Consider the following 19,668-nt stretch of genomic DNA (forward strand, 5'->3'; position numbering starts at 1 on the left):
CCCTAACCCTAACCCTAACCCTAACCCTAACCCTAACCCTAACCCTAACCCTAACCCTAACCCTAACCCTAACCCTAACCCTAACCCTAACCCTTATAAAAAGGCATAAGATATTATAATTAATATAAGGAATTAAAGTAGCTTTATTTCTTTATAAACTAACTGCTATAAATATTACTAGCTTTTTCTTTTACTACTATTATAATTATACTTTTTAAATTTATAATAAAGATAATAATAATTAATATTTATAATATTAAGAGTAAAAAATTAAAGTTATATATAGTGTTTTTATATAAGCTATTAAATATACTATTAGCTTATATTATAAATAGATATATAGTTATAAGAATATAAATATAAGTATAGTAATTTTCTTATATATATAAACTATTATAATTTAAATAGAGATTCTTTATAGTTTAAATAAGAGGACTTATTATAAAAGTTTTAATACTTTAATATATTAAAGTTTAAATATAAATTATAAATATATTATTTTTTACTTTTTATTATAATACTAATTATAAGATATTATATCTTTAGCTGTAATATAATTATAATTATTTATTTTATACTTACTAAGCTTCTTAAAGTATTTCTTATTTCCCTTCTTTAAGTACTAGCTTATATTACTATATAAAGAGAGTACCTCTGCTAATTATTACTAAAATAACTACTATACCTTGCGATATGCAGAGCTAACCTTTATAATACTTATAGGATATAAAGCTATTAAAGATGCCCTCTATTCACCTACTTTACTCTAAGTGTGATCAGATTTTACAAGGAGCTCCTCCTTCCTAATGCCTATTCATTGTCAGCATGCTACGGTACCACAGTGGTGAGAAGGGTAATATTGCATCCGCTCCAATGAAACTCTAGATCTATATGCCTGCTTCTAGTAAACCCTGTCCTAAATAGCAGGGATCAGCATCAGACAGTGAGTAGGCCTACAGATCAGGGCGGTGTTAAATGCTGACTGCATAGAACGACTGCCATAACGTGGCTTCATGAGTGCGTTTTTTAACCATTATGGGGTAACAAGGATTTAGTGAGCTCCATGGACCGCATTTCCGCCTCTCTGACGGCTTGTGGGGTGACAGAGTAGTAAGATAGTAAAGCACAGCTTTCACATATCTATCTGTCCCAGACCGCGAGGGCAAGAGTTTCTCTTTCGTCATGCTCCTAAAGCACCATCCAGTTTACTCCATAACTTTCCAAGATGTCCTTCCAAGAGCCAGTTCCTATTGCCATCATAGGCATGGGTTGTCGATATCCCGCAGGAGCCAACAGTCCTGAAGAACTATGGAATGTCGTTGCCGAGGGTCGAAGTGGTTGGACAGAAGTTCCCTTGGACAGGTTCAACCACAAATCCTTCTATCATCCTGATCCTGAGGTTCCAGGCACCATCAACCAAAGAGGGGGCCACTTCATTAATCAAGAAATCTCTGCTTTCGACGCCGGTTTCTTTGGAATTGCACAACAAGAGGCGGAAACGTTAGATCCGCAGCAGCGAGTTGTGCTAGAGACTTCGTGGGAGGCAATTGAGAATGCCGGCATTCTATTGCACCATCTCAAGGGCTCGGACACTGGCATATTTGGTAGGCGAAGACTGGTATTACATCATTGAGTCAAAGTAAAACTAATTATTCCCAAGTGGCAATGTTTGGTCATGATTTCGAACAGGCAACGCACAAAGACCCGGAGTCGGTCTCTAAATACCACAACCTTGGTGTGGCGCGGCCATTGCTGGCAAACAGAGTATCTTACATATTTGATCTTCAAGGGCCCTCAGTTGTGGTCGATACGGCTTGCTCGGGGAGTCTGGCTGCCATCAGTTTAGCCTGCCAAAGCCTGCGATCCGGAGAGACATCCATGGCTCTTGCAGGTGGTGTGAACTTGATCTTCTCTCCTGACCAGATGGCTCTCATGTCAATGACTGGGTACGCTTTCCGCTTTCTCCTTCCCTCCATTGTCAAAAAGCTTACAGATTATGTAGACTCTTCAATGAACACGGAAGATCGTTCACATTTGACTCTCGCGGCAACGGCTATGGCCGTGGCGAAGGTGTAGGAATGGTGGTCCTGAAGCGCTTGGATGACGCGCTGCGTAACGGCGATGCCATTCGAGCCGTAATTCGAAACTCAGGCATCAACTCTGATGGTCGCACAAACGGCATCATGCTTCCAAACCAGGCTGCCCAGGAGCGGCTTGCAAAGAGCTTATTCCAGAACCTTCCGTTCAACCCGACCGATGTGCACTATGTAGAGGCACATGGTACAGGAACTAAAGCTGGAGACAAGGTAGAGGTCAATACCATTCGAAATGTCTTCTGTCAAGGCCGCGACAATCGAGATCCAGTGTTCGTTGGCGCCACCAAGCCCAACCTTGGACATTCTGAAGCCGCCAGCGGCACTGCAGGCCTTATCAAGACGGTGATGGCGATGGAGAAGGGAATGATTCCGCCCAATATCCTGCTGGAGCACTTTAAACCTGGGCTGGAACCTGGTCACTGGAGTATGGAGGTAAGATGGATTTTGTTTGCCGAGTCGGTGAAGTATTCACCATTTTGCTGATTGCAAAATAGATTGCACGATCGCTCAGGCCCTGGCCGTCAACGACGTCGAGCCGCAAAGCCGTGGTGAATAGCTTTGGCTTTGGAGGCACAAACGCCATGTTACTGCTGGAGTTTGGACGAACCTACAATGGTATGTGCGAACTGTCCTTTCATAGTAAACTGTCTGCTCACACTTAGTTTTTGTACCTAGTCGGAAACAACTACATCAATGGGCTGAACCACCACGGCGTCAAGCCGGTTGAGAAGAAGGTCCCGCGTCTCTTCACTCTGTCCGCCACATCAGAGTTCTCTTTGCAGAACGCTGCAAGTGACCTCGTAGCTTACCTAAAGCGTCGAGGTAACATCTCCCTGGATGATATTTCTTACACTTTAACTGGGCGACGATCTCAATTTCAGTGGCGCTCAAGTGTCGTTGCCGAGGATGTCAACTCCCTTATCCAAGGTCTTTCAGCAAGGGATTTGGTCCGAAGCAAAGTGCCACATAAGACTGCCAATGCCTTTGTCTTCACAGGACAAGGTGCGCAGTGGGCGAGAATGGGCTACACCCTCCTTTCGGCCGAACACAACGAGTTCGCCCGATCCATCTCAGCTTCGGATCAGCTAATGAAGGAATTCGGCGCGCCGTGGAGCCTGGTCGAGGAATTGTCTCGCGACGAGACTTCGAGCCGACTAAATGATAGTACATACGGCCAACCTGCAAGCACAGCTGTCCAAATCGCTCTTGTCGAGCTTATGAGGAGCTGGAACATCCTGCCTGCTGCCGTGGTAGGGCACTCCAGTGGCGAGATAGCGGCAGCGTATGCCGCTGGTGCCGTTTCACACAGGTCCGCAATGCTTGCCTCATACCACAGAAGTTTCCTCGCAGAAAAGTCCAAGCAACGGACTACGCAGCGCGGAGCCATGATGGCCGTCGGGCTCGGGCGTGCAGACGCTGAGGCATATATCGCAAGACTTGAGGCTCCAGGTATCACAGTGGCATGTGTCAATAGTCCGTCGAGTGTAACAATTTCTGGTGATGCGGATGGTATCTCAGCTTTGAAGGATATTCTCGATGCAGATGAGATCTTCAACCGGCGCCTCAAGGTCGACACCGCTTATCACTCACATCATATGAAGCTAGTCAGCGCCGATTACCTCCATTCTCTCGAAGGACTCGAATCGGGCTCTGCAGATCCCGATATCCATTATTATTCCAGCGTTACTGGGCAAGGAAAGCTTAGTGGGTTTGGAGCTTCATACTGGGTCGACAATCTAGTGTCGCCTGTTCAGTTTTCAGACGCTCTGCAAAACCTATACCACGACTTGAGGCGACCAGCACTCAATATTATCGAGATCGGCCCGCACTCCACTCTTTCTGGACCAGTCAAGCAAACACTATCGGCTATTCACGTCGAAGAGGCTTCATACGCCTACCTTCCCACGTTGGTACGTGGCGAGAATAGCGTCAGGTCACTTATGGTTGCAGGGGCGAATCTTTTCCGAAGTGGAATAGACATGGACGTCAGCGCGGTGGCTTCGCTGGGTATCTCGCCGTCACCGTCCCCGAATGTTCTAGGAGATCTCCCAGCATACCACTGGAATCATACTACCACCCACTGGACAGAGTCCCGGTTGAGTCGCGAATATAGATGCAGAAAACACCCCGCTCACGATCTTCTGGGCTCTCGTATAACTGCATCCTCAGACAGTCAGCCCAGCTGGCGCATCTTGCTTAGCACTGAGGGGTTGCCCTGGCTGCAGGACCATGTCGTCGACAATTTCATTGTGTTTCCTGCAGCTGGATACTTGACAATGGCGATCCAAGCATTGGAGCAGCTGGATCAAGATCGTCGTCCAGATCTGAAGCCTAAGGGGTACAGGCTAAAGAATGTCTCTTTCAAGAAGACGCTGACGCTTCCCAAGAATGATAAGGCTGTTGAGGCCATCATGTCATTCCAATATGTTGAATCAACCGATTCTTGGGTCTTCACTATCTCTTCGATCTCTGATCAGGGAAAATGGCAGGACCACTGTAATGGAACCATATCGGCTACCTTCGAGGCTGATCTGGATGAGATTGAGCAGAATCGTGAAGCGAAATACAAAAAAGACTCCCAAGCTTCTCGTCTCAAGAGCGTAGGCGAGCATTGTACCACGGTTCTAACCCACAAAGATCTGTATGCGCAAATGGCAGCGACAGGCAACCAATATGGACCGGCCTTTGCGATCAACGACGAAGCTCGGATGTCAGCGTATCAATCTTTGAACAAACTTGTTGTCCCAGATGTCTTTGCGAAAATGCCTGGTAAATTCATGCAGCCGCACGTTATACATCCAACAACGCTCGACGGCATCATCCAGTCGTGTCTTCCGTTGTTCCAACAGCACTCCACCAAAGGCTCAGTCATGCCTATTCTCATCAGCGATGTATTTGTCTCAACCGCTATCGCCAACAAACCTGGCAGCCAACTTCAGGTTGTGTGCGATTTGAGCGACGTGTTTGCCCACTCCACGAGCTTTAGCACCGCAGTTTTCCAAACAGAAGAGAACGGTGAAGAGCGATGTGTTCTCACAATGGACAGAGGGGAGATACGTGTCGTCGGGGAGTCACAGGCTTCGCACGTCATCGACAACAAAAACATCTTTACGATAGAATGGAGTCTCGATGAATCGGCGATTACAGCGGAGAAACTCGAGTCTGCTGTTGTCCCCTTGCAATCTGACGAAGTTGGCATAACCCAGGCTGAGAAAGTCAACCTCATGTCGATTGCCTGCGCCCGGTATATCGACTGGGCCGTTCGGGAAATGCGGGAGGGCGGACTTGCGGTCAAAGACGATCATCGGGCCAACTGGTGGGAGCTACTTGAAAATTTTGCTAACTCAGAGGTCGGGAAGTCGCTCATTCAGCAGAGCCCAGCGACGAAAGAAGAGCTGGACAAGCTCACGTCCAAGCTGGGAGTTGAGGGAGAGGCCGTCGCGAGGATTGGCCCTGAGCTGGTCCTCCTCTTGACTGGCCAAACCGATCCTCTCACTCACTTTCTCAAGGACGATCTCCTCTTTCGAGTTTACCATTCAGATGAGGGTGCGCGGCCCAATCAATACATGGCCGACTATGTCAAGCTGCTCACCTTCCAGAGGAGAGGACTACGGATTCTTGAAATCGGCGCCGGCACTGGAGGCACGACGTTCAAGATTCTTCAGTCCTGCAGCCCAAATGGTGACGGCTTTTGCTCCGAATACATGTACACGGACATTTCTTCCGGGTTCTTCGAGGCTGTGCGCACGACTCGATTGAAGGACTGGGCTCATCTGTTGACATTCCAGACGCTAGATCTTGAGAAAGATGCGGTCGAACAGGGCTTCAAGGAGCACTCTTACGATCTAGTCGTCGCTGCAAATGTCGTACACGCCACGCGGTCCTTGGCCAAGTCACTGCAAACGATCCGCAAGCTGCTGAAGCCTGGCGGCGTGCTGGGACTAGTAGAACTCACGAGGACAACGCCGTACATCAACATGACTTTTGGCAGCATCCCCGGCTGGTGGGCTGGCGTTGACGAGGGCCGAACCGAGAGCCCGCTCCAGTCTGCTGAGCAGTGGGATGCGCATCTTCAGGCTGCTGGATTCTCTGGAGTCGACTTAGCAGCATACGACCTTCCCGAGCCTGAAAGACATTGTGCGCTGCTGATATCGACCGCCGTGGGAGCCGAGCCAATGGCGAACGGACATGGCCGGCCAGCTTTCAGGATATTGAACTCGGTCGCACAGGGCGATCTGGCGCATGCATTCTCTGAGAAACTGGCTGCTCATTTGGTCGCTAAAGGGTTCGAAGCGTCTCTTGATCAGTGGACAAGCACCACGGTCGACGATTGTTGCGCTTACGTCATAGTCGAGTCTTCAGGCCAGCCGCTTCTTAGGCAGGCTTCAAGCGAACAATTTGCTCGCACCACAACACTAATATCCAGGGCAAAGAAAATCTACTGGATCAGCTTCGCAAACGGCAATGGGGGCATTGTGCCTGAGAACTCGCTCATCACCGGAGTCTCTCGATCCGCGCGAAACGAGAACCCTCGCCTTGACTTCTTTACCGTGGACGTGCAAGATCCTCTCGATCAACATGGAGCAAAGGTTTTACAAGCAATTGCAGCATTCATCTCTTCCACCGAGAGAAAGATTGCAAGGCACGAACCTTATGAGTTCGAACTAATGTACAGAGATGGACAGATGCAGATCCAACGCTTTGTCTCCGACGACAAGCTGGCTCGGGCCGTTTCGACGACCGCAGATAATGCAGATGCTGAACATGTCAAATTCCACCAAGCTGAGCGCCCCCTCAAGCTCAAGGTCGACAAGCCCGGCCTCTTGAACAGCCTCGTGTTTGTAGACGATGAAGCTGGCGCTCTCAGTCCCGATGACATCGAGATCAAATCCTTCGCCTGGGGCCTCAACTTCTCAGATGTCTTTATTGCGCTCGGACAGCTACCGCCTGCTCAGCCCATGGTTGGCGAAAGCGCTGGCATCGTAACGGCTGTTGGGTCCAACTTCCAATCGCAATACAAAGTCGGTGATCGCGTCACGGCCATGTTTGGCACGCCTTACGCCAGTCGAACGAGGACAAATGGACACTTGATTCATCGCATCCCTGACAGGCTGTCCTTGACGGATGCTGCATCTATTCCTTTGACTTTCGCAACGGCATACTATTCGCTTTTCAATTGTGCCAATTTGCGTCAAGGGCAGACGATCCTGGTACACTCTGCTGCAGGGGCGTTGGGCCAAGTGGCCATCAAGATCGCCCAGCGACTCGGCGCAGTCATTTTCGCGACGGTGGGAAGTGCATCCAAACGAGATATTCTTGTCGAGCAGTATGGCATCGCAGCAAGCCACATATTTAGCAGTCGCACAACAGTATTTGCGGAAGGGATCAGGCGACTTACAAAAGGAGTTGGAGTAGATGTGGTACTCAACTCTCTCTCTGGGCCCATGCTTCATGCCTCCTGGGAGAGTGTCGCTGCATTTGGAACGTTTGTGGAAGTGGGCAAGACAGACATCTCCCGACGCAGTCAGCTCAACATGAAGCCCTTTGAGAGGAACCTGAAGTTTGTCAGCGTGGACCTGGTAGGGCTCTCGCGCCAACGGCCAGTCGAATGCCAGAAGCTTCTGCAAAGGGTATTCAATGATTTCGAGGCAGGACACTTCAGTCCTCTGTCTGTGACGGCCTTGCCAATTGGTGACATCGAAAAGGCATTCAGATTGATGCAGAGTCGGAAGCACACTGGCAAAATTGTCATGGAAGCTTCTGATGAGTCTACCGTCCTAGCAAAAGTCCGACCCCTCCAACTCCGATCCGACGGAACGTACATCATCGTTGGTGGGCTTGGAAGCTTGGGCAAGCATCTATGCATACATCTCCAAGAAAAGGGCGCACGCCACATTGCCTTGTTCACGCGCCAAAGCTATGACGCAGCGGTTAAGGAGAGCATGGAGAAAGAGCTGACTGGAGTTGATGGCGCCGTTGTCAAGATTGTGACCTGCGACGTTGGGGATGCGAGCGTGGTCCAGAAAGTGGCGAGCGAACTCGGCCAGAAGATGCCGCCGGTGAAAGGCGTTCTACATGGTGGTATGGTGCTGTCTGTAAGTTAAAGCCCACAGTCGGGAGGTGATGATGGCGGTGCTGATGGTGTTTGACAGGATCGAACGATATCTCAAATCACACAGCGGGATTTCGAAATTGCTCTGCTGCCCAAGTATCAAGGAACGATTAACATGTACAACGCTTTCTACCATGAGAACATTGACTTCTTCATCAACCTTTCATCTCTCTGCGGCATCGTCGGCACACTTGGGCAGTCTAACTATGCCGCTGGAGGAACGTACCAAGACATGTTTACGCACGCTCAAGTTTCTGCAGGCCGCAGCAATTTTGTGACAATCGATTTGCCGCTGATAAGAAGCACTTATACCGTCACACAGGAACACACGTACTCCTTGGCGAGACAGGGCGTTCAGCTTCTTCCGATCGAGGCCGCGCTTCCTGTTGTTGACTATGCGATGAGCGGGAAAGCAATTAGAGATGGTATTCACCAAATTGCCTTTGGCCTCGATCCCCAAGCCTTTATTGACCAAACGACGCCGGGTGGAAGAATCCCCCCTCTTGTGTCTCATACCCTATCTGCTCACGGGCGAGGGCGTGCGCGACAGGCAAACCGCGAAATTGAACAGACTGTAGAGGAAAGGATTGCTCTGGCATCCACACTCGAAGAGGCGGAGCAGCTCGTGCTGATCGCAATTCGCGAAAAGATTGCCTCGCTCACTGTTCTGGAAGCCGAAGAGCTTGACTTAGATCAGTCGATTGCAAATATGGCACTCGACTCGCTGGTCGCCACTGAAATTAAGAACTGGATCACTAACAAGCTGCAGGCGCCCGTTCAGACGTCGGACATTTTGGATGCACCAAGCCTTCGATCCCTCGCTTCATTCGTCACTGAAGGATCAAACTTGGTGAAGAGCAAGCTGGCACCACCATCGAGAGGTGATGGGAACGATACAAACGGTGAAAGGAATGGCGCCAGCGGCAATGGAGAGGTTGCTCTCCCCAAATATCCCTTGCAGTCTCTCGAGTCAACACTGGACATTTTCCTTGATTCAGTAGGCCATATTGGAAACGCGGCGGAGTTGAAGCAGACTCGCGAGGCTATTGAAGCTTTCCAGAGCACCGGTGGGCTGGGACAACAGCTGCAAACCCGGCTCGCAAAGCTCTCAGGCGAGCATGGTGAGAACAACGAAGTCGTCGATATGTATGTGAGGCACAAGTGGCTACGTGGGCGGGATTGGCGGCCGAGACTCCGAAACTTCTTCGCTACTCTGCCGGGACAAGATACCGCTCGCAAACCCCAAGCGGAACAGGCAGCTCTCCTCTCTCTAGCTACGCATGCATACAAGCTGGCGCTGGACACAGGAACAGTCCAGCAAGACTATTACAACGAGCAGGCGCTTGACAGTACGTGAAGCTTCAAAGTCCCTCTTTTGCAGACAAGGTTAGCTGATTACTTATAAAACGTAGTGGCGACGGTCTACTGGCTATTCAGTTCCAATCGCACGCCTGCCCTTGATTGCGATGGCTACGATCGGTTCCCAGACAGCGATTACATAGTCGTCATGAAGCGTGGCCACGTTTACAAGGTCCCTATGAATTGCAGCGGTCATGCGGTAACATACGGCAAGCTCGCCTCCATTTTCGAGGAGATATCGCAGCACACTCCAGAAGGGATCAATTGGGCAAGCATACTTACCACCGCGAACCGTGACGATTGGGCACGGGTAAGTCCGCATCTTCGGTTTACTTCGCTTTCTGTCGTCGACCTCTCCGGGGCGCACGAGCTGACATTGTCTCTCAGATCCGAGACGAAATAAAGACGGGTAGCATTAGTGGCCACGATTTCGTCAAAACCATTGAAGAATCGCTCTTCATTGTCTGCCTCGAGGATGCAGCTCCCGAAACGGCAAGCGACCGAGCGGATATTTTCCTCTTGGACGAAAATTTCAACCGCTGGCTCGATAAGACGCTCTCGTTTGTGGTTTGCGCCAACGGCGTGTCTGCCATTTGGGGTGAGCACACAATGGTTGATGGGACCACATTCGGCGGTTTGATCCAAGCTCTCGCCTCATCGTCCGCGGAGCAAACTGGAGCCTCTAGCAGGTTGTCTGCCGAAAGCAAGGTTGTCGAAGGCGACTTTCAATATGTCCCCTTCACATTGCCGTCAACGCTATCGAAACAAGTCGCGACTCTTCGAACACAACATCAAATCGCCCACAACGGCTACACACTCGCCAACCTCACGCATACTTCATACGCTGCCGCCTATCTGAGACAGCAAAAGCTTCCACCAAAGACTGTCATGCAGTTGGTGATTCAGGTTGCCGTCCGCCGGCTTTTCGGATACAATCCCTTGGGCGCAGTCGACGTGATTTCTCAACGCCCGTTCCGCGGCGGTCGAACAGACATGATCTATGTCATGACACCACCAATCCAGGCATTTTGCGCGGCAGCCGAAGACTCGTCTGTCAGTGCTTTCGAGAAGAGAAGATTGTTCCTGGAGGCAGTCAAGTCTCATGCAAGGCTTGTGGCGCTGTCAAGCCGCGGAAGAGGGTTCAGATGGCACCTCATGGCGCTCCGGGAGATGCTGGAGCCCGGAGAAGAACTCCCCGTGTTCTATAATGACACCGTTTTTACGCGGACAAGCGAGCGTCCTGTTTGTACCAGTTTTACGGAATTTGGGCTTCCAGAGATGGGACGATGTCAACCTCTGAAGACCGATGTTTGGGTCGGTGTGCAGGTCTTTGATGAAAGGTAAGAGATACAAGGCGCAAACTTTGTAACTGCGTGCTAACCAATGCGTAATAGGGTACAATTTACGGTTATTAATGGAGAGAATAAGTCGGAACAGTTTGTAAAACATTTGCAGGCGGCTGCCGAGGTCGTCAGAGACGTCATTGAGAGCGGGATATAGGTAGACTGAGAGACTTTCGGTTATGGTTGCTTAGCAGGTATGAGCCGAAGTGAAACGGACTGTAGCTTCCCAACGTCCTAGTCATGTTTGTCCACATCATACCTGTTTTCACCATTTCTGTAAATCATACGAATAATGGCGGTCGATGCAAACTATTGCAGTCTCACATGATGACAAGGGTCACGTCTCATTTGTCGAGAATGAAAAGTAGCACGACGACGAAAAGTAGCACGACGATATCCTTCATGAAACATGTTTACTTTACGCTTGAACGACTAGTCTATAAGCACGTCTACAGCGAAAGACTCTTCTTTGGGTCTCCAGGATCTATAACTCAGCTGACAACCTTCAGAGTCTCGCTGAGAGGCAGTTTCTCAGGGACCGTCTCGGGATGGGGCTGAGCCTCATCACCATAGTTCAGGTGGGCCTTCAGCGAGTAGTCGTTGGGCACATCGAGATACTTCTTGATGACAGCCTCGACAGGAGGGATGGCCTGCAAGTGCTGCAGGTTGGCACCGAGACCCTCCAGCTCGAGAGCGGTCCAGACGAGGATCTGAGCCATGCCGGTGGTGTGGTCACCGAACTGAGGGAACATGTGGGCACCCGAGGCGTGCTTCTCGCCAGCCTCCTTGATGCTGCTGCCGCTCTCCCAGAAGACGACCTAGCGAAAGCGCGTTAGCATCTTGCAAATGAACTCGAAAGGGGAACCAGTCTCAAGCACGTACCGAGCCATAAGCTCCCTTGTGGGCAGCAAAGATCCCGCTCATCGCCTTCCAGACCTCCTCACCGGCACCCTTCAGGATGGGCTCGGCCTCTTTGATGATGGCATCCCACAGTCCCTTGTGCTTTTCACCAGTGACGAGGGTGATTCGGACAGGCTGAGTGTTGTAGGAAGAGGGAGCAAACGAGAGGACTTCGCCGAGGATCTGCTCAACACGCTTGTCGGAGACGGCAGAGGTGCTCTTGAGGCCGTAAACGGTGCGGCGGTACTTGGCGGCAGCGAGCCACTGGTCAGCAGAAACGGGAGGAGCCATTTTGACGTGATGAGGTTGCTTTGCTGGGAGAAGGAAGTGAAGTAGAGTAAATGTTTTCTTGGGAGTTGCTTGAATAAAGTTGAGACTGGTATCCAGACTTCGAGAGGCGAGATTGGAATATATACATCTTGCTGGTCTCCATCTTTTACGTTCATCTGTTGGTAGGTACTTTATCGTATCACCATGCACTTGGCCCCAACGGCACCCGAAGCATTCCACAACCCACAAGTCCTCCCACGACAACTCAGCTTTCAACTGTCGCAAGTGGCAGTGCAACGTTATCCTGCTGACACAAAGTTTGTAATGAGACAACGGAGTTACCATTCGCCTATCGCGCGCAAGCAAAGGCGTGATCTCGGATTCAAGCAAAGACCGCTGCTATTATATAATTCCCGCGCGGGTAATGCTCTAGTCAGCATTGCCTTATTAGGCTGAGGTCGCAGGTACGCTTCGGCTCCCATACTGCCATTATATCACCCGCGCGACTGATTGATAACGCTATTATTAATGCGGCGGAGTAAAGCGTCGGTCCTTTCAACTCTCGTTTAGGTTGCGAGTCCCATATACTGGCATTACCATAAGAGGCGCGGCCGTGGGGGGTCGCGCTGCGATCGAGATTCCGTCGAGGAAATGGGGCTTTGGTTGAACCAGAAGCGTATACGTAGTGAGAGTTACGCAGGTTGGGAACTTGGGCGTGTGCTACGAAGGCGGGCTAGATTTCTTCATCGGATGCGCCAATGCATGAGGGATGCTGCAAGTGAGCTCAATGAGGGGCTGATATATCAGGGGCTGAAGTCGGTTCATCGAGTAAACTATAAAACAGTGACAACACCACAATGACTCGCCACGCACGAGCCCGAACAGGTAATAAGATGCCCTACGTCGTACGCAATGGCAGTATGCCGTACAAATAAAATTCATGTCATATTTTGTTGGTTGCTGTATTGCTTATCCAAGATGCGTCCGCTGTTTGTACACGTATCAATGCTGTATTCGACATTCATTGCACAGCATTCATCAATTAGGGGAGCCCAACAGCCTCGTCTTCTTTCCAGTCCTGGAACTGCGGCGCCGTCAGCAAACTGCAAATGGTGCTTGATGCTCGCGGCAAATCTGCATCAATACCAAGCAGTCTGGTTATGAGGGCGTATGCAAGCCGGAACTCTCCCCGCTGCCATTCATATCGTTGAGCGGAATCTCCGCGTCTAGTTTTCTGTATCCTTTCCTCGTCACGTATCTTCTCATGCCATACTTGACACCATACCTGACGCCAAGCACTGCCAATATCACGAGTGCAATGGCCACGATTGCCGAGACCCAAACTCTCCATCCGCGCAGGCAGCATGGGTACAAGGACATGAAGATGACAACCGCCCACTGCATCCAAGGTTTTTTTTCTAGATGATCGGGAGACAGCTTCTTTCGCACGAGTTGTTTCACAATGGGTCCCTGCGGCCCCGAGACGAATCGCTTGAGACCGAAGTGCGGGACGGTTTTCTGACGAGGGTCGCTGTCCGGATATTGCGCGTCACCCCAGAGTCCAGTATAGTAAAAGAAGGACGTCAAGTTTGATGCTGTGGAGGCATTGGATTTGGACTGAAGGAGATGCGTCAACTTGAAAGTAGCAGGGTCGAGGTGATAAAAGTACGCCGAGAGAACGGGATCCCAGAGCCGCCCGGCATCGCAATAGTCGATCAACGCTGAATCATGGACGTGGTCGCTGTGGAAAAAAGCTGCTAGTACCGGGCAATCGACGCTACGACTGGCAATCACTCAAAGGAAGATGCGAACTCACCCAGGCGAAGCATAATTCGCGTGCGACCCGTATGCGCTGAAGACCAGAGGCTATCAAAGGGGTCAGCTTGCAAGACGTCCATCAAGCTTGCACTCGCGCAACATACCCGCTCATCTTCCTTCGAAAGGGCCTTGTGGTTCCAGTCATATGCAGCACCGCTCACATGCTGACTATACCAGATACCAATGGGCTTGCCATCGCGAAAACGAACCATGTTATGTTCCCTTATTTTGCACAACCCTTTAGCCCTACTGAGGCGGCTCAACGACTGCCGGGGCATACTGACCAGTCGCCAACGTGATCTCCAAAGTGCATCCCATGCTCTGTATCCTCAATCAAGCGATTGAGAGGCTCCAGGACCTGTGTGATATTCGCGCCCCGATCGTAAGAGTAAAAGTAGAAGAAGAAGGCGTCCACATTCCGAGGATTGTGTTCCACCAGAATAACAACACAGGGCGTGGCGTTTGCGATCCGGCCGGAGTCGTCTGGACTAGATCCGTACAGCCATGCAGGCAACGTCGTAATGTCGTCGTTCGAGGTCAGTGCGACCTTGCCGCCGCCGATGTCGTTGAGGAGGGCGAGATTGTCGAGGTCGAGCTCGGGCAGATCGGGGATGGCCGTTTGGTTGACAGTTGGGGTCGTATGGCGGATGTGTTGGAGCAAGTCTGCCGGTCGAAACGGATCGTCCGAGTGAAGCCAAACGAGCGGTGCTGCGGCGAACAAACAAGCAGTTAGCCATCAAACCATCTAAGCGCAAGGTCAAGGCCTTCCAGTTGTGGCATGTTATGTAGGCACATACCGTATCGAGTCACATATTCGGGCACGACGCCGTTTGACAGGGCCAAGATGGAATCGGCATCTTCTCTCGCTGTCGGTTTGCAAAGGACACAAAGGCACTGCAGAGCCAACAGTGCGATGCTCAGGCCGCAGAGCCGCTGGCTGAAAGAATGTTGGCCGGCCATGTGCAGTCCGCGACCCGGCTCCGGAAGCTCGAGGGATGCGCTGTTTTAAAACGTTCAGCCGGCATTGCCGGTGCCATGGCGATGAATCAGACCGGCAGGCCTAGTTCTTGTCGGGGTTTTCGGGAACTGGGGATCAGCATCAGCAAATCATCAACAGGGTATTTGCGGAGTATTCCCTTTGGTGGGCAGCTGAGGGTTATAGAGCCGGAGATGATGGGAAAGGCGGCCCACAATAGAAACACAAGAGCAGCATCACCCACAAGTTTTGCTGCGTCAGAAGCACGTGTGGGCATCAGCCATCATTGGCGATGAACCAATTGAGGGCGAAGGAGATCCAGCTTGTGGTTAGATCGGATTTGCTCCATTTGGATCGACTCACAATGGCGTCCGGTGGCGCTCACGCAAGGCCCCGCTGCCAACGATTTGACAAGAACTCCACGAATAGCTCGCCATCGGATATGGACGTTGATACACCGCAGAAAGGGAAGCGCAGCTCGGCGGCAGAAAGACGACAAAGGCTCGAACGCATGCGTATCAACGAGAACTTCGTAAGAGATCAAAGAACAACGCGATCATTTCGAGGGCGGAAGGCAGACACGCGGGGAAATGATGTCATGTTCCCCAGGCTTCAGCGGCGGCCTGTGAGACGTCAACGTCCACTGGCAATGAGCGTCCTCCATGACACATTCTTTATTTGCACAAGGCTACGAACCGACCAGCCGCCGTGGATTTGCGACCGATCTGTTGCCGAATTCTAAACGCGTTCGGATCCACGCCTGACAGCCCGGTTCGCAGCAGATGGTGTGATACTCGCCAGCCGGCATGTAGATGTCATTGGAGTAATTGTCGAAAAACTGCACGTTCATTTTGGCCACTGATTCAGACGAACGCTTCCAGGAAGGGCTGACAATACCAACGTCGACGGCTGGGTTGTGGATTGCCGTGCTTTCTTCGTCCATCCTTTGCACACAATCGGTGAGAAGTCGCATCTCGTCACTGCTTCTACCAAGTCACTGTAGGTGCATTCTGGGATGGAATCCATCTGACATCTTCATTAAATTCTTTTTTACATTTGGTCTTTAGACAGCTCTTTTTGCACGCTATAGCCATGGTTGTACAATCCCATTGCTTATCATACACCCCCCCCCCCCCGCACTCGTCAACATTCACGGCAAATCCGTGAGATGCATGACTCTACGTGTGTCCAACCAGTCCCGCTTGAGGCGCATTGTCGGGATTGATGTTGGCGCCAGCAAATCCAAGAAGCTGGTTCCAGGTATTGGCAGTGTCAGCATTTCTCGTGCCCAGCGCCGCAATCTTCGTTTGTGCGTCTGCAGCCGCTGCCTTTGCTGCCGCATTCGCTCCACACACGTTGGTGAGTTGGTCGTGGATCCGGTTGGTGATGATATTGGGGTTGAGAGCCTCCTCCTGTCCCTTGTTGACCAGCGGATCAACAGCTTGAAAGGTAAACTCGGTGTCTGAGCGTCCGTTGAGCCCGGCCTCAAACTTCATGGTGGGCACACAGAGGCCAAAGTCAAGACCCTCGATGGTCGAGGCCACGAAGCCGTCAAAGTTGCCAGTCACGGCGTTTTTCACGGCGCCGGAGCCGCTTTGGGGAGCCGAGCAGGCCAAGGTGCTTCCGCTGCCTGTACAGCTTCCAGCTTGAGCGGCAGTGTTGCTATCAGAAGAAGGCACCGGTGCTGCACTAGAAGCTTGAGCAGTTGCAGACGCAACAACAGCCGTCTTGGTGATGGTGATCATCGTCGTGGGCACTGGGATACTGTTGCATGCCTGTCCGTCGGCAACAGTAACCGGCGGAGCAGCAGAAGTGGCAGCAGAAGCGGCAGCAGAAGCAGAAGCAGCTGGTGCACTAGACGACGAGCCGGCTCCCGATCCTCCCGCGGCCTGCTCCACGGTACCATCTGCGGCAACAGACGTAAAGTTCGAGAATCCATTGTTGATCATGACTTGAGCAACGCTAAGGCCATCGGCTGCGAAGGGCTTCGTCTTGGACGCCGCCGCGTTCTTGTTCTCGACGTCCGATCCACCAACCGCAGGGTCGACCAGAGGCACCACGCCACGGAGCTCCGGCGACTTGGGCAGCGTCGGGTCTGAGCAGATGGACGGCACGCTGACGACAAACGGGTTGAAATTCTGCTCAGCCGCCACCAGGCCTCGGGCTGCTGCGACGGCGGCATCACTGGTGCCCAGCTGGGTGAGGATGAGATCAGCCTGGGTGAGCTTGCCGCAAGGGTTGGCAGCAGCTAGGAGGAACTGTATCGAATTGCCGGCAAGGGTCGCGGCCTGGCCTGGCTGTCCGAGGTCTGTCAACGCCCCGATGGCGGCGATGGCGCCGTTGCCTTGTTCCTGACCGAAGCGGGCCTCTGCCGTGATGGCGAGGAGAGGAAAGAGAAGACTGCCCTTCATCTTGAAGGTTTAGAACTGGGCCAGGACCTTCCACGAAAAGATGACAATATGAACAAGAAGAAAGAAAGGGTAAAGAAATTTGCAATCAATACAAGGAGAACGAAAAGAGGCAGAGGCAATCGTCCGGCGATGCGTTACACTCTGAAATGACCGAAGAGAATGGTAGATGGAAATGTGTGGTGAAGAACTGACAGCGGGATAAATGCCAACAGGAGATGTTTGCCTATATATCATTAGACTGACATCGCTTAGAAGCCATCGTGGACGAAATATCCCTTGCTGTTTACATGATACCATCACCAGTCCCGTTTCACCTCTGCGCTACCGTCTCGCAGCCCGCGCGGTAGCCAAGGGGTTGCAATCTGCCCCGCGGTTTCAGGAGGACTTGCGGAGAGTACGCTCTTTGAAGGCCGGGGACTTCCAGTACTGCTCGCCATGAATGATCCAGCAGGTACTCGGAAGCACTGTTCGCAAATGCAAAAATTGGGACGATCGTAGTAATAGAATAAAGATGCAGACGTAGCTTCAAAGTCACGTCCTCACTCCCCAGCGTCTGCTGAATGTTTGCAGCTTGCATTGACGCCGCTCAACTCACTCCCCAGGAGGTGGTAGGTAGTTCATCATAAGGTACGTACGCGTCGCGAATGCATCGCACCATCGCAGAAGCAACCGATACATTTTCGTCGCCGCATCTCGCAAATGGCATCTCGCAGCACCACGCTCCCACCCAAATGTTGAAAGGCAATTGGCGCGCCAAAGAAGTCATATCGGATAAGCATGAAACGAGACTTGTTCCAGCTGGATTGTGTTTATCTGCGGAAGCGACGGCGGGGAAGAAATATCAAGGATGTAGTTGCTTGGATATTCCAGACACTTGTGAAACCAGAGCCCTACGGCGTCTAGACTCAGTAACCGCAGGATGAAGCCATTGTCGCTCAGTAGGTAATATTCTAGGTTTCACGGAACGACGGCGTGGGTACGGACCCGGAAATACTGCTTGTTCCCATACGCGCCGAGCCAGGAACAAGGGGTGCCAAGGAATATGTGGGCCAATGCGAGGACTGTCAATACGAGGACTGTCGAGAGAGGATGTAAGCGAGAACGCGAATTATAGTACCCGTTGGTTCCACTTTCAGTGACCAACTGTTCGGCTCTAGCCTTACAGTTAGTCACGAAAACCCTGTTCCACCCTGAAAGGCTGTTCCAGGTCGCTTTATAGTGTATTTTCCATACAATATGAACCTAGAAAAAACAACAACACGACTATAACAACCGATCCACAACCGCGAAGCCATGAATACCTACCGCAATGCATAGAAAACGACTGAAAATATCGAAATCGATGTTAAACGATTGATCTTATGCCCTAGGCGCGTTTTTTTCTTAATTTTAGGCATCCGCTGCAGCTATATTCGCGGTTCTCGTTAATCGCCAAAAAATTAATAAACGCGACTGAACACAGCCAAATACAACAAAAATCAACCAGCCATTACAGCAGCCACAACCCCTATAATAAAAAGTGCCTTAATTAAACTTATTATAAAGAGTGTTCTAATTATTAGGCATATTTTATTTTTATTTTATATTAATATTTTAATTTTTTTATTATATGTAAAATCCTGTGAAATTAGTAGTAAAAAATGGCATGGCTTTTGGGGTGGAACAGTGTTTTCGTGACCAACTGTGAGGCTGGAGCCGAACAGTTGGTTACTGAAAGTGGAACCAACGGGTAGTAGTATCCGTTTCCCTCCGCAAACGCGCTGCCATAACACGCACTTGCGAGCGTCCAGCGGAGCTACACCTGAACGTGATGGATGAATACCTAGGTTGACGTGATGGCAAGCTCTGGCCAGCCAGTGAGGCTAATGAATTTCGAAGAGGGAATCGCCATGATTCTAGTAGTCAATCGTAGCATTATTTGAAAGATGAAATTCCGAGGAGTTGATTTGGCGTGTGACAATGGGAAGCACAGAATTGTTTTGTGGGGAGCAGCTTGAGTATGAGGGTTTGTTGCAATCCGCAGGAGATACCATGTCGGATGCACTGCACTCAGAGACGAGGCTCGGATCAATTGAAACAGTACAGAGAGATGTAGTTATCAATACCATCTGATCACTGTCAATTGACGCTATTAGTCAAAAGAGCAGTTGTGGGTTGCTATTGGAATAAAATGCACTTGTTACAGGTTAGCATCGCGTGGCTGGAGTAACATGGACAGAGGATGAGCTCCCTTCTCAAATCTAACTCCTCACGATTTCAGTGCGCGGAAAAAGGAAAGGGAAATGTTAAAGCCCCGGGTGCAAATCATTTAGTCGATACATTGAGAGATACAAGTTTGTAAATTGAAGCTCTCAGTATCTGCGGGTAAACACATCCATCCATC

At 50.8% G+C, this 19,668-nt stretch overlaps 4 protein-coding genes across 4 annotated transcripts; 1 reads left to right on the plus strand and 3 right to left on the minus strand.

Annotated features, from left to right (window-relative positions):
• Nucleotides 1-1,225: 1,225 nt before the first annotated feature.
• BBK36DRAFT_1107885 (putative polyketide synthase) lies at nt 1,226-10,911 on the plus strand (the record flags this gene model as incomplete). The annotated part of the gene is made up of 8 exons (XM_024889310.1): nt 1,226-1,604; nt 1,661-1,946; nt 2,003-2,528; nt 2,591-2,735; nt 2,772-8,191; nt 8,249-9,557; nt 9,621-9,877; nt 9,955-10,911. The coding sequence occupies 8 exons, from the start codon at nt 1,226-1,228 to the stop codon at nt 10,909-10,911; spliced, it is 9,279 nt and encodes a 3,092-aa protein (XP_024753434.1).
• A 490-nt stretch (nt 10,912-11,401) lies between these two features.
• BBK36DRAFT_44774 (Nitroreductase) lies at nt 11,402-12,101 on the minus strand (the record flags this gene model as incomplete). Its single annotated transcript, XM_024898083.1, has 2 exons — nt 11,402-11,728; nt 11,793-12,101. 2 exons carry the CDS (start codon nt 12,099-12,101, stop codon nt 11,402-11,404), a joined length of 636 nt encoding a protein of 211 aa, XP_024753435.1.
• A 1,137-nt stretch (nt 12,102-13,238) lies between these two features.
• BBK36DRAFT_1173339 (hypothetical protein) lies at nt 13,239-14,942 on the minus strand (the record flags this gene model as incomplete). The annotated part of the gene is made up of 5 exons (XM_024895851.1): nt 14,696-14,942; nt 14,183-14,606; nt 14,003-14,120; nt 13,897-13,946; nt 13,239-13,821 (listed from the first exon to the last, which is right to left on the minus strand). Exons 1-5 carry the CDS (start codon nt 14,856-14,858, stop codon nt 13,239-13,241), a joined length of 1,338 nt encoding a protein of 445 aa, XP_024753436.1. The 5' UTR covers nt 14,859-14,942.
• Nucleotides 14,943-16,052: 1,110 nt separating this feature from the next.
• BBK36DRAFT_1173342 (hypothetical protein) lies at nt 16,053-17,285 on the minus strand (the record flags this gene model as incomplete). Its single annotated transcript, XM_024895852.1, has 2 exons — nt 16,053-16,558; nt 16,640-17,285. 2 exons carry the CDS (start codon nt 17,283-17,285, stop codon nt 16,053-16,055), a joined length of 1,152 nt encoding a protein of 383 aa, XP_024753437.1.
• Between the last annotated feature and the right edge of the window lie 2,383 nt (nt 17,286-19,668).

This window comes from Trichoderma citrinoviride (assembly GCF_003025115.1).
Source record: "Trichoderma citrinoviride strain TUCIM 6016 unplaced genomic scaffold BBK36scaffold_1, whole genome shotgun sequence".
Classification (NCBI taxonomy): domain Eukaryota; kingdom Fungi; phylum Ascomycota; class Sordariomycetes; order Hypocreales; family Hypocreaceae; genus Trichoderma; species Trichoderma citrinoviride.